At 37.0% G+C, this 12,876-nt stretch overlaps 1 protein-coding gene across 1 annotated transcript in view; it reads left to right on the top strand.

Moving 5' to 3' along the window:
- The window catches only part of LOC132824851 (leucine-rich repeats and immunoglobulin-like domains protein 3), a 70,110-nt gene that overhangs the window by 18,452 nt on the left and 38,782 nt on the right, over nucleotides 1-12,876 (top strand). Inside the window, exons 2-3 of the mRNA XM_060839636.1 lie at nucleotides 4,754-4,825; nucleotides 4,923-4,997. Of these exons, the coding sequence (XP_060695619.1) occupies nucleotides 4,754-4,825; nucleotides 4,923-4,997 (147 nt within the window). The remainder of the gene's footprint in view (nucleotides 1-4,753; nucleotides 4,826-4,922; nucleotides 4,998-12,876) is intronic.

Below are 12,876 nucleotides of genomic sequence, written 5' to 3'. Positions count from 1 at the left end.
ATAGAAAAAGACTATCTGTATGCAGTAAATTTCAACTCTCCATCATAGAAAGGACATTGAAACCATTAAGTATGTTCTTCATAGTAGTATTAGAAATAGAAAAGTGTTTACACAAGTAAAGGTTGGAATATTGGTAGAGTATACTGGATTAGAAACTGCTGAAGGAGTTTTTTTATGGCTTTGCAATTGATAATGACAATTTATCATCAATTCTGTGCTTGCAAAGAAATGAAATGAAGTTGTTATTTATTTCTAACATTCAGTGAGCCAAATCGCGGAGAGTCTGCGTCAAGAAATACAACATTTTTTTATGCATAATGTTGTAAAACTATAACATACTTTTGTCATGGATTAGCTGGAGAGAGATGACTATTTCACAAAAAAAATTGAAATGTACAGATTATATGGAAAATAAAGCAGGATGGTGAAGTTTAATTTTTGAATCTATGTTTGCAGTTTTCTTTATCTTCTCTAGCCTCAGGCAATCACTTAGCAAAATCAGATAGTCCAGTAAAGTTTGCAGATCAAAATTTGCATCTGCTAATCTGTACAATTGAGTGTTGTGCCGGGGAACAATTGGTATTTGTTTCTTTGAACCTATTTACAAATTTTTATTTATTTCTGTTAAGAGTAAGTCACAATATTTTCCATTCAATTCTTTTACTCCCCTCAAAATTGATGGAAACTGGTTGCAATTCTCAGCAAATTATGGTGTTGAGTGTCCATTCCTTGTATTTTTCTGGAGGAGAGAAGAGAGGGTCATTGTTGAGGATCTGTAAGATCCGAAGTCTGTATGCAGACTTCAAGATTCCATGGATGGTAAAACACTGAGGATAATCACTTGGATCTCAGAACTGAGCAATTCTAGTTAAGCCATTAGAATTGGGACCATTTAGCTTATTGTTGAGTTTCATTTCTCATGATAGAATTATCAGTGTGGGTCAAAATAGAGTTTTAATCATACCTCTGTGTGAGGTACCTTTTTAATTTAAACAGCGCGATAATAGCATAAGTTGAAAGTTAATTTCTAAAACTAGTTCAGCTAATATTCTGCCAGAACAAGGTGAAAAAATCAATCATTGAGAGGTTTAGTTACTTTGGTCAAAACAACTGTCTAGAATCTTATTCCATAAATGGTGATTCTCTTGGCTTGGGATTTTTTTGTATAAAGAAATTTATATGTGAAGTGGGACCCAGCAAGGGCAAGTTGCCATATGTAGAAAATTCCTAAGCTGAATATAATCCTTTACTAAAACAAGCTGTTCTTCTAGTAGAGACTTGCACCTATGTGCTCCCAGACTGAAGTGTCTACATTTTCTAAAAACCATTGCGTAAAAGTAGTGAATGAAGGGCTATTTCAGAGATGGAAAAAGTGTAGTTTGGGTCCTAATTTTTTTTTTGACTGACATTTTGGAGACTAAAGTTAGTTCAGAGTTCACCTGCATTTTTTCTCGCGTTTAGAATACTATATTAAGTTTATTGAATTGACTGGTTCCAAAGTAAATGATCAATAGTTTAACCTGTCTGTCTTAAATGTGTGGGCACAAGATTATTTGAAGTTGAGCTTGAGTCCGATTTGAGTTTCTCTCAAATTCATTGACCATCTTGCACTCTTTTAGTCCTAAATGTACGCTATAGTCTTTTCAACTTTTTGTAATTATTTGTAAAAGGTAGTTGGACAAATTTTAGTCAAAAATGGGCTAAATGCTGTTTTCGCAGTTGCTGATAGACTGCAGATGGGTTTGGAGTTTGAACTCCAAGTAAATGTGTCTGGCTCCAGTGTGGCGATATTGCACAGCAGTCTTTGTAATTGAAGGATTTTGTAGTTTAAATCCTTTGCCAGCTCAGTACATGTTGCAACTCCAGCTGAACAGATCTACTCGTGTCTGTAGCTGTCTGGTGGGTCCCTTTTCAAACATGCTTCAGATATTTTTTTGTAGGGTTTCAGTTTAAGTTCTCTGGTATGGATTGCAGTTTAAAAAAATCATTAAACACGTTCATGACTAGATTGTGCACAGCTGTTTATGCAAAAGAATTGATTTCAGTTAGTATAAACTTTCTTTATAATGTAAAAGTAAAATGTTGTAGACATTGGAAACTTTAAATAAAAATTTTAAAAGTTGGTTGTATTCAGTAGATCTCTGAAGTCCGTGGAGAGAATTGGTTAACATTTAAATTGAGGTGACCTTTCATCAGTTTTGACGTGGGACATGAAAATTTTATCTCCATTGGTGCTGCCCGACTTTAGAATGAGACCTAGGAGCAGAAATAGGATGTCCTTTGCCATTCAATAAGATTATAACTTATCTGATAACCCTCAATTCCACTTTACTACTTTTTCCCCATAACCCTTGATCTCCTTACTGAATAAACATCTGTTTGTCTCAGTCCTGAATATCCTAATGATCTAACCTCAACAGCCCTATGCAGTAGAGAATTCTGCAGATTCATTATCTTCTGAGATGAAAATCCTCTTCATTTGTCTTAAGATGTGTGACCCCTTCGTCTCTCTCCGCTATCCGCCCCCCCCCCCCCCCCCCAAGGGAAACAACATTTCCGCATCTGCCTGTTAAATCCTCTAAGAATCTTGTATGTTTTAACAAGGTTGCCTCTCATTTTTCTGTGGTAAAAACCTGTTTCCTGATGAAGGGCTTTTGCCCGAAACGTCGATTTTACTGTTCCTTGGATGCTGTCTGAACTGCTGTGCTTTTCCAGCACCACTCTAATCTAGACTCTCATTTTTCTGTGTTCCAATGAGTTCAAGCCCAATTTACTCAGCCTCTCCTCCTAAGACAGTCCCTCAATGTCTGGTATCAGCTTGTTGAACCTTCTCTAGACTGCCTGCAATGCCAGTATATCTTTCCTTAGATAAGCAGCCCAAATTGTTCACAGTACTCCAGCTGTGGTCTGACTAGTGCCTTGTGCAATTTTAACAAATCCTCCCTAATTTTATATTCCACTCCCTTTGAAAGAAAGACCAACATACCATTTGCCCTCTGTATTACCTGCTGAACTTTGGGTGCTAACTTTTTGTGATTTGTGTAGAAGGACTCTCAAATCTCTCTGTAGCTTTCCGCAGTTTTTTTCTGACTTTAAATAACATTAAGCACCTCTCTTCTTCCTGCCAAAGTTCACGACCTCACATTTTCTTACTTCCATTCCAGATACCAAGCTTTTGCCCATTTGCTTAACCTGTCTGTGTCCCTTGGCAGAATATGTTGTCCTCATAGCTTGCCTTCCCACTTCCGTTTGTGTCATCCATAAATTTGGCTGTAATACATTTGCTTTCTTTATCCAAGTCATTAATATATGTTGTAAATAATTGTGACCCCAGCACTGTGGCATACCACTAGTTGTAGATTGCCTAACTGAAAACGCTCCCTTTATTCATCATTTTTTTGTCTCTTTAAAGTGTTGTCAAACCAAATATTAAGTTAGAAACCCAAATTATTTCAAATAAACATTGCACAGCGTAAGGAGTAAGTGAAAGTTTTCAGCCTTTAATTCTGAGATATGCCCTGTGGTATTGGAAACTTATAAACTTAGTGTCCTAGTTCATTATATCCAAGCTTTATTTGTATGTTTGGGAAACTTCAGTTGTGAAAAATGATGGTGTTTTGATTTGATTTTCCTTTCTTAGCCCTCACTCCAGCATGTGTCTAATGCTTAGAGGTGTGTCAATCAGCATGGTGTAGCATTATGTGCTTTCTATTAGTAGAAATAGTCCCAACAGCATGATAACAGTTTAAACACTTGTCCCTCATTGGCTGAAAAAGGTAACATTTTTGGTGAGATTTAATACATTACAAACATCTTGTGTTTCATGCTTAAGTATATCAAGCTACAGCATTATGATGGTATTGTTTCCAAATGCCTATTTTCTGAAGACAATACTGTTTCCGTTCTGGGGCTTAGTTACTTTGGCACTAATAACTCTTAGATTGTCGTGTACTGTTACAATATGACCTGACATATCATTTATCAACTTAACCTGGATAGTCACAGTTTGGCTCAATATTTTGCTCCAAAGTTTGTCGCTCTATTCCAGTTTCCATTTTGTTGTATGTTTAGAAGCTATAACGTCCAGGTAACTTCCTGGATCAAAGCACTACACAAATAATTCCTGCTATGAATTGGTAGAAAGCACAGAAGGAAACCTGGCCATTTCATCCAAGTGTGGGAACAGTGAGTGTAATTGTAGTTCCACTTTTGGCTTGTTTAGAAACCTGTGACTTCCTTGTTGTGTATTCCAAACTCATCCGACTGCATACATATGTTTACCACCATGCTAGCAGTAAATTCCTTATTTATTATTTCAACTTTGATTTGATTTGCTATTGTCACATATATCTAAATACAGTGAAAAGCTTTATTTTGCATGCAGTAAAAGCAGATCATCATGTACAGGGATCATAGGATGATCGAACAGAACAAGAAATACAAAGTTACGGCTGCAGTGAAAGTGCACAAAAAGCAAGATCAACAATAGATTGAGGTTTAAAAGTGGCGAAATAAGAAATGTGAAAATAAAATCTGCTGTAGAGAACTCTCGAAGTGTTGTCCTGTGTCAGCGCCATCTTGAATCCATATGTGTTACATATACATTGTAGTTCGTTTAAAAAATTCAGTTTGAGTGAAGATTTGTTTCTGATTTTCCCATGACTCCACTGTTGTTTTAACTGTTATTTCATTGTAAATTACACACGTTGAAATAGAGTTCCACATTAATCTGTAATGTGTTTATATTTTACAGGGATTTGAGCCACAATCGAATTACTTCCATCAACAGCAGCTTATTTAACAATCTTCACAATTTACATGAAGTGTAAGTGGCACTCTTCCTGTAAGAGATAAGTATGATTTAAGTTTGAAGTTTTGATGATTAAAGTTATATTTATTAAAAACTGATTTTTGACTTTCAGAAAAATAACCCACAATGAATTAACTGAAGTGCCGAACTTTGGAATTATGACTTCAAACATTACCATTCTTTCACTGTGAGTATCAAATTTTTATATTACTTTCTTCTACCTTTTTTGAAATTTATGGTGTTCCCAGACATATATTGCGGTGGAATCCATGGAAACTGGACAGTTCAGGAGAAGAAACAATCAACACATTTACACTTTGATCTGTTATTCGAGGAATGTGTCTGGTTAACACTGGTCTCTGTGTCAGAGTATTATGGATACAGTACCTGTATCATGTTTAAAATGATAATCTAAACCTTTGATGTAAAATGTTTCCTGAATTGTGCTGCATTGTTTGAAAGTGCTGTTCACTGGATGAGCTGGACAGGTGGCTTAAACCACAGTTTCTGTTCAGGTGACAAAATAAATATGCATTATTTGTAGAAAAGTAGTTCTTTGATAACCTGGTTCCTATAGCTCAGAATAGAACGAGCAATTCTGCCGTGAGTCTGTAGGAACTGGCTGATAAACAATATTGCTGCATTTCAAAAGTGCCCCTGCACTTCAAAATAATATATTGTGTAAGGTTCTGTATATCTCCAACTTTTGAACTGGGATTTTGCTGTTGGAAAGTTTTGATATGCCACCTCATGTGTAAGAGCTCGGCATCTGTGAACTTGTGCTGGGGTTGTGACTGTCACCAGGGTAAGGGAGCTACAAATACTAGGATTGTAACTGAGCTGGATACAAAGTTTGACATGACTGGCTTTTAAATGCAGCATTAATGCATGCGATGATAGTTTGCTGGTGATGTGTAACTAGTTGCACTGTTTGACTGCAGTTTGAATTCAGAAACCTGTACTGAAATTTTCACACTGCCTGTACACAGCATCAGCATGAAAATGATATGGCAAGTGATGTACAGAGGAATTACAATTTGAATGCCTTATAAACTATGTTTTTAAGTAGTTAGAATGAGGTTTAGAGGAAGGAAAGAGGTGTGCACATCCATTGATGCTCAGGTTCTTTGTGGTAATCTTGGTTATAGCTGATAACCCACGACTCTGCCAAATTAACCATCCAATACATTTGTCTGATACCAGTTTTATAGTTTCTAACAATCTCCTTGGGTGAAAAAAGAGCACATGTCTGAAAAGTAAGGAATCCAGTGATATTATATAAAAAAAAATTCTGTGCATTTTAAACCTTGAGAAGCAACCAGAATGTTTAGTGTTTTTTATGTGCAATATAGCTGATAGTACCAAGGTGATTTTTGTTTTAAATATGAATATTAACTATTAAAGAAATGTTGCCCAACTTCCTGATTCACTCCCATATTCCTTGTGTTCAGTGTCATTGCTTGCAGCATCTGCATTTTTTGCTAGCGAAGGTTAAAAAGATCTCAAAGTTGCTGTTAAAAGCAGAAAAATCTTAATAAAACATCTGTAGCTGTCGAAGTGTATTTTCAAATCACGATTGCAGACATGGCATGTGAACCCAGACCTCCAATTGTGCTATCATTTTGGAGAAGATATTCATGCACAATTTAGTTTAACTATGCTTGTGTTTTTCTCCATGAGTAAACATAGATCAACATGCATATTTCTTCAGATAACAAATTTGTGCAAGAAAATGTAGTTAGAACTTCTTCCTTTGTGTTAAGTGACAGAGTATGGCACCTGTGCACTGTTGAGCCATTATTTCAGTTTAGAAATGAAACTCTGGCATATTAAAGTCACTGTATTGTCCCATAATTTAGACTGTATGTTGCCATTGAAGATTTGAAGCAAATAATTCAGTAGGATAACATACTTGGTAACCTTCCTTTTCTTTGATGCTACCTAATTTTGAAGATTTTCATTGTACTAATGCATTCTAGCTTCAAAGCGTTACTGTAATCTATTTCACCTTTTTCCCCTGTCTTCACATGTTTACTTTTGATGCATACTGGTGGGAATAGGGAAACCTATCTGTTATTTTCTTTTGCCACTCCTAATTTAAGGAAATTGGGGCCTAGTGTAGCATTCCAACTATGTTATGGGATTGGTTTCTAAACCAGAATTTTCCCTGCCTGTATGGATACATGCCCCATGAAATGGTACTTGGTTTATTGTTGCTAGTTTGAGAGCTTTAATTTAGCAGAACTTGCAATTGAACCCAAGTTCTCTGTTGTCTAGCAAAGTTAATTAGACAACTGTGTGGTGCATTCTCACTAGTAGCTTGTGTTTGTTGAACATTTTGATCGGTTTTTCATTTGTATGTATTTTGCTGGAATTTCTTTCTTTGAAGCTTTTCAGAAAGTTTGACTAATTGTTTCTTGCTGATATTTTGTGTGTGTGTAGATTTGAGAACCGAATGACACAACTGTAACCCTAGCTTGAGCTCAAGAACAGTACCATAATAATCAAAACTGATCAAACCATATGAAATATTTCATTATGGGCCTCCATGTATATAACTCCTTTTGTAACCTCCAACTCAAAAGCAGTTCTTAGCCAATAAAATACTTTTGAAATGTAGTCCACCTTTATGTAATCCAATAAATTATGGGTGATCTTGCCATTTTACAAATTTTGTCTAATATTTTCTTCTTGTGCTGTTCTGAAAGCATCATTTTACATTTGGAGTTCCACCAAATAAGTGACATCCTCTAGTAGTGTGCAGAAATATCATTTTGTTAAACCTAGTCAATGAGTATTAGACTGGGGCAGAGCACGAGAGCCAGGGTCAGTTCTTTCCTTTGGCTTTCCCACAGATCGCAAATAATTAAAATCCAGCGCGGATACTGAGCTGTAATTTTTTGCCTTTCGTTTATGTGACCTGATAAAACTGTACAGCTTGGCTACTTAGTGTGCTTGTTACAAAACAGAGAGCTTCTTCAAAAGAAGTAGTTCTCCTCCTCTCTCTACAACCAGAGAGCTGGCTTACGGTTCTTTTGTTCCATAGGAGAAGGTGACACTAATCCAAAATTAATAGTCATGGGGCCAAAGGAGGAAAGGGACTAAATGCAATAACTGTCTCTGTGGAAAAAGTGCTAGGGAAACTAGTGGGGATAATAGTGAAGCAAAGGCTGAATGGCCTACTCTGTTTCTACAACTTCTGTTTACAGAAGTCTCCATTTAGGTTTGTGAAAGTTAAATGGTGATGCATGTTGCAAATGAATTATAGAATAAAATGACCATAAGAAAAGCAATGTGGTGTCTGGTGAGTTTGCGAGACCTTATTGCACACAATGCTTGAATTAAGTCAATGATGGATGAAGATGGTTTCACCTCAAAATGCGCAACTCACCACAACCAGCGATTTTTGGTCTTGAGCCAATTGGTTTGTCAGTCACGTGCCTAACCTTAGTTTTGTGTTCTTTAGCTTACAGAGCCATTCTGAATTGTTCTTTAATCAATTTTTTACATCCTATTGTTGATCACCTATACTCGTGGCTGTTGCACAAATTGTAATGCACACTTAAGATTATTATTAGTTATGGGATGGCAAATTCTAATTCTGTTTCTTCCTGTAGTCTCTTACTACTTCTAAGCTGCAGCTCCAATGGTGTCAACAGTATTTGATTGTTAATTGTATATCATTTGATGTTGTGGTGTTTAGGTAATAATTAATTGGGGATTCAACTGTAATCAGGAACAGACTGAGCGATATTTATTGGAAGAGCACAACATGCAATACTCCTCTACAGATAACTTATAAGTAAGGGGTAAAAATATTAGGCTCCAATGTTCTGTCTTTCAGCACCTGACTGAATTTTCACGTTGGTACCTCCGCCAAGTAAGCTCTGCGATTTCTAAACAGTGAATAGTTGTTGGCTGCCTTATGGCATTCAGTTTAGTTGGGAAGAGCATTTTTTTCTTATTGCAAATGTGATGGGTTAAATGCATCTGTTTTGAAACTATATTCTGCAAAATCACATCATGCTTTGCAACTTTGGCCAAACCCATGCTGCATGTGTGGCATTTCCTATTGGAGTTGAAACACACATTTGTAAACCATAATATGAAATGCTTTATTCCATGGTCCCTTTAATGAAAAACAGAATCATCCTCCACTTTGAAGGGCTTTGACTCATTAGAAGAAATTAAACTTTGGAATTAGTATTGAATGTTACCAGATAAACCTTGGATGCTGGCTAATCAGACTTATTCATGCAGAAACTATACTATCACCATATGTTCATTTTCAGCAAAATTCTTAAATTCAGCCAATCAAACTTTCATCCTTTATGGAAGTTGACGTACCACAGTTTCAAACCTGTGATTAGCATGTTGAATAATTGCTACAAAATGAGTTTTCAGAGTTACATAACACAATAAATTCCCAGGAAACTGTTCAATTAATTAATTTGATCACAGTTCAATTACTTGCATCTGGTGATTTATTGGGGTTTGTTTTTACTACGCCCAGGTCAGCTGGTGCAGTCAGCATGTCTGCAGTACAGCTTGAACAAGAGTTAAGTGACACATGATATGAATGAGAGCTTTCCAACAGTGAATGGGAAACCAGATGGTGTTTGAGAAATCTGCCATTAAAAATGCAAACTTTATATAGTATAATACTTTAAGAATAGGAGCTGAAACCCTAAGAATTTTTTCTTGAGCAAGTTGTCAGGTGAAGCATGATGGTTTATGTTAATCTAATTATGGTCCATGGTGGAATTCTTAAATCAAAACAAAGTCTGGCTTTCAAAGTTAAATTGACAGCCATCATCAATGAATGTTGTATATCAAAGACTGCTTTTATACTACACAAGGCCTTTGATGCAGTCAGAACCTGGAGTGCAGAGTTTTGCGCAGTGAGTGGCAACACCACCAAAACCTGCTGTTTTTTCTTACTTTGCTTAGCAAGTTGGCTAGCTATGAGTGACAGAGTATTGTGAGCCAGCAAAACCCAGTGTGAGATTCTTAGGGAACTAAATACTTGTTTGATTTAGCAAAGGACAGAATTAACTGACACTGAAGGTTTTTAATCCCTATTTTTGTCTCTCCTATAAGGCTACAAATAGATAGTCTTTTGTAAGAAGCAGCTTTTTTAAACCATAAATTACAAATACATCTCAAATTGGAAATAACAGTAGTTGTACATAATTTTGCAGCTTGGGATGCACGTAACTTTGAAATGCATAAGCACATGCTGGGCTATAATAAAATTAGGTGTTTTAGATTGTAAAACCTTGAGGAAGGAAGTGAAAATTTGGATTCAAGCCAAATTTGACAGTAGATAGGCTGTTTATTGATCTGAGATTTGTAAATTGAGATTGACAGTATTAAGATACTAGTGTAATGCTGTCTGTGGGTTAAGCAAGACTGAAGCTTCAGGAAACTTTTTTTTGTAGTTTTAATAAATCTTTGCTGAAAAATCTCCTGAAAGCAGTTTTTGTAAAAAGTAGAGTTGCTCAATACTTTAAAATCAGCAGCATCATTATGAAGTAGTTGCTTTTTATGACTTTTGAAGGAAAACCAAAATTATACTTCATGCTTTTCTATTCAGTATTGTTCTCTATTTACATTTTTCAATAAATGAACATAAATATAGGTATTCTTAAAATGTCTGCTTATGGTTAATAATAATGGAAAAATACTTGAATGTGGGTACAAGAAGGAAATAAGATTTAATCTTCATTATTCTATAGCCTGTGGTGACACTCTTTAGCAGCCATTGTAGCACTTCCATTACAAATAACTTGATATTTTAGATGAAAAATGATTCAAATAAGTTCAGTTTCACAAATACTACTATAAGTTGAGGGTGTAGGAAAGCCCTTCCAAGTAATATTGCTCTTGGCCGATGGAGTTTAATTTGGATAACTGCTTGATGTTGTATTTTGGTAAGTCAAACCAGACAGGGTTATACAATTAATGATAAGGCCCTAGGGAGTGTTGTCGAACAGGGAACTCTAGAGGGACAGGTACATTGTTCCTTGAAAGTGGTGTCACTGACAGGATTTTGAAGGCACTTGGTATATTTGTTATCATTGGTCAGACCATTGAGTACAAGAGTTGAGATAGAACATTATAGTGCAGTACAGGCCCTTCGGCCCTCGATGTTGCGCTGACCTGTCATACCAATCTGAAGCCCATCTAACCTACACTATTCCTTGTACGTCCATATGCTTGTCCAATGACGACTTAAATGTACTTAAAGTTGGTGACTCTACTACCATAGCTGGCAAAGCATTCCATACCCTTACTACTCTGAGTAAAAAAACTACCTCTGACATCTGTCCTATATCTATCACCCCTCAGTTTAAAGCTATGCCCCCTCATGATCGCTGTCACCATTCTTGGAAAAAGGCTCTCCCTGTTCACCCTATCTAACCCTCTGATTATCTTATATGTCTCTATTTAGTCACCTCTCAACCTTCTTCTCTCCGACGAAAACAGCCTCAAGTCCCTCAGCCTTTCCTCGTAAGTCCTTCCCTCCATACTAGGCAACATCCTAGTAAATCTCCTCTTGACCCTTTCCAAAGCTTCCACATCCTTCTTATAATGTGGTGACCAGAACTGTACACAATACACCAAGTGCGGCCGCACCAGAGTTTTGTACAGCTGTAGCATGACCTCCATGGTTCCAGAACTCGATCCCTCTATTAATAAAAGCTAAAACACTGTGCCTTCTTAACAACCCTGTCAACCTGGGTGGCAACTTTCAAGGATCTGTGTACCTGGACAGCGAGATCTCTCTGCTCATCTACACTACCAAGAATCTTACCATTAGCCCAGATGTCAGGTTGTGACTGTTAACAAGATATTACTGGGGCCACTCTTGGAGTACTGCATAAATTCTGGTTACCCTGGTATAGGAAGGATGTTGTTACACTGGAAAGGGTGCAAAAAAGATGTACAAGGATGTTACTGAGACTAAAGGGTCTAAGTCATAAGGAGAGGCTGGATAGGCTGGGACTTTATTCCTTGGATTGGAGGAAGCTAAGGCGACTTTTATAGACGTGTTTAAAATCGTGAGGGGCATAGATAAAGTGAATAGCCAAGGTCTTATCCCGAGGGTAGGGGAATCCAAAACTAAAGGGCATAGGTTTAAGGTGAGAGGGGAAAGATTTAAAAGGGTCCTAAGAGGCAATTGTTTTAGGCAGAGGGTAGTGCATATAATGTATAGGAAAGGTTTAGAAGGATACGGGCCAAACAGGCACATGGGTCTAGTTCACGTTAAGAAACATGGTCAGCATGGACAAGTTGGACCAAATAGTCTGTTTCTGTGCTGTGAGACTTTAGCACTATATAAGATTAAATTCATGGTCAATTATGGAGTAGTTTGAATATTTCTAGTAGTAGGAAAATCATGTAAAAACAAAATTAGAAAGTATTCTGTTAAATTTGGCTTTGAAATGTTTCAAGTGGCAAAAGACTTCACCACCACAAGTATAGAAGGTAAATGAACTGACACTACTACATGTGCGCACACATAATGTATAGTGCTTTTTGTTTGCCCTTCTGCCTGTTCTCCACTAATTGAACTCAGCAGTAATCACAAGCTTTTCCCTTTGTGTTAGTTGAGGCCAGTCTTGTTAGCCTCAGGATATTGCAGCAAGAGTTCCTCAGGGTAGTGTCATAGGCTCAACCTATGACACCTGCATCTTCAGTGATCCTCCTTCCATCATAAGATCAGAAGTATGCTGTACGCTTGTCATTGCCGTCTTCAGCCTAGTCTTCTAACCCCTCGCATACTGGGATGGTCTATGTGTATCAGGACCTGGACAACCTAAATTGGACTTTGTAAATAACAAGTGAAATTCAGTGCCATGAAAATGCAGGCAATGTTTATCTCCAACAAGAGAGAATCCAACCCATCTCCCCTTAATGTTAAGTGGTGTTGCCATTACTTATCGCCAATTGTCAATATTCTATAGATGTCATTGCCCAGAAAATGAAGAGGACCAGCCATTCAAATGCTGTCACTGCAAAAACAGGTCAGTGGCTGGAAAGTCTGTGAGTAGCTCACTCCT

This window comes from Hemiscyllium ocellatum, chromosome 19 (assembly GCF_020745735.1).
Source record: "Hemiscyllium ocellatum isolate sHemOce1 chromosome 19, sHemOce1.pat.X.cur, whole genome shotgun sequence".
Taxonomy (NCBI): domain Eukaryota; kingdom Metazoa; phylum Chordata; class Chondrichthyes; order Orectolobiformes; family Hemiscylliidae; genus Hemiscyllium; species Hemiscyllium ocellatum.
This window is presented reverse-complemented; position numbering and strand designations above follow the sequence as displayed.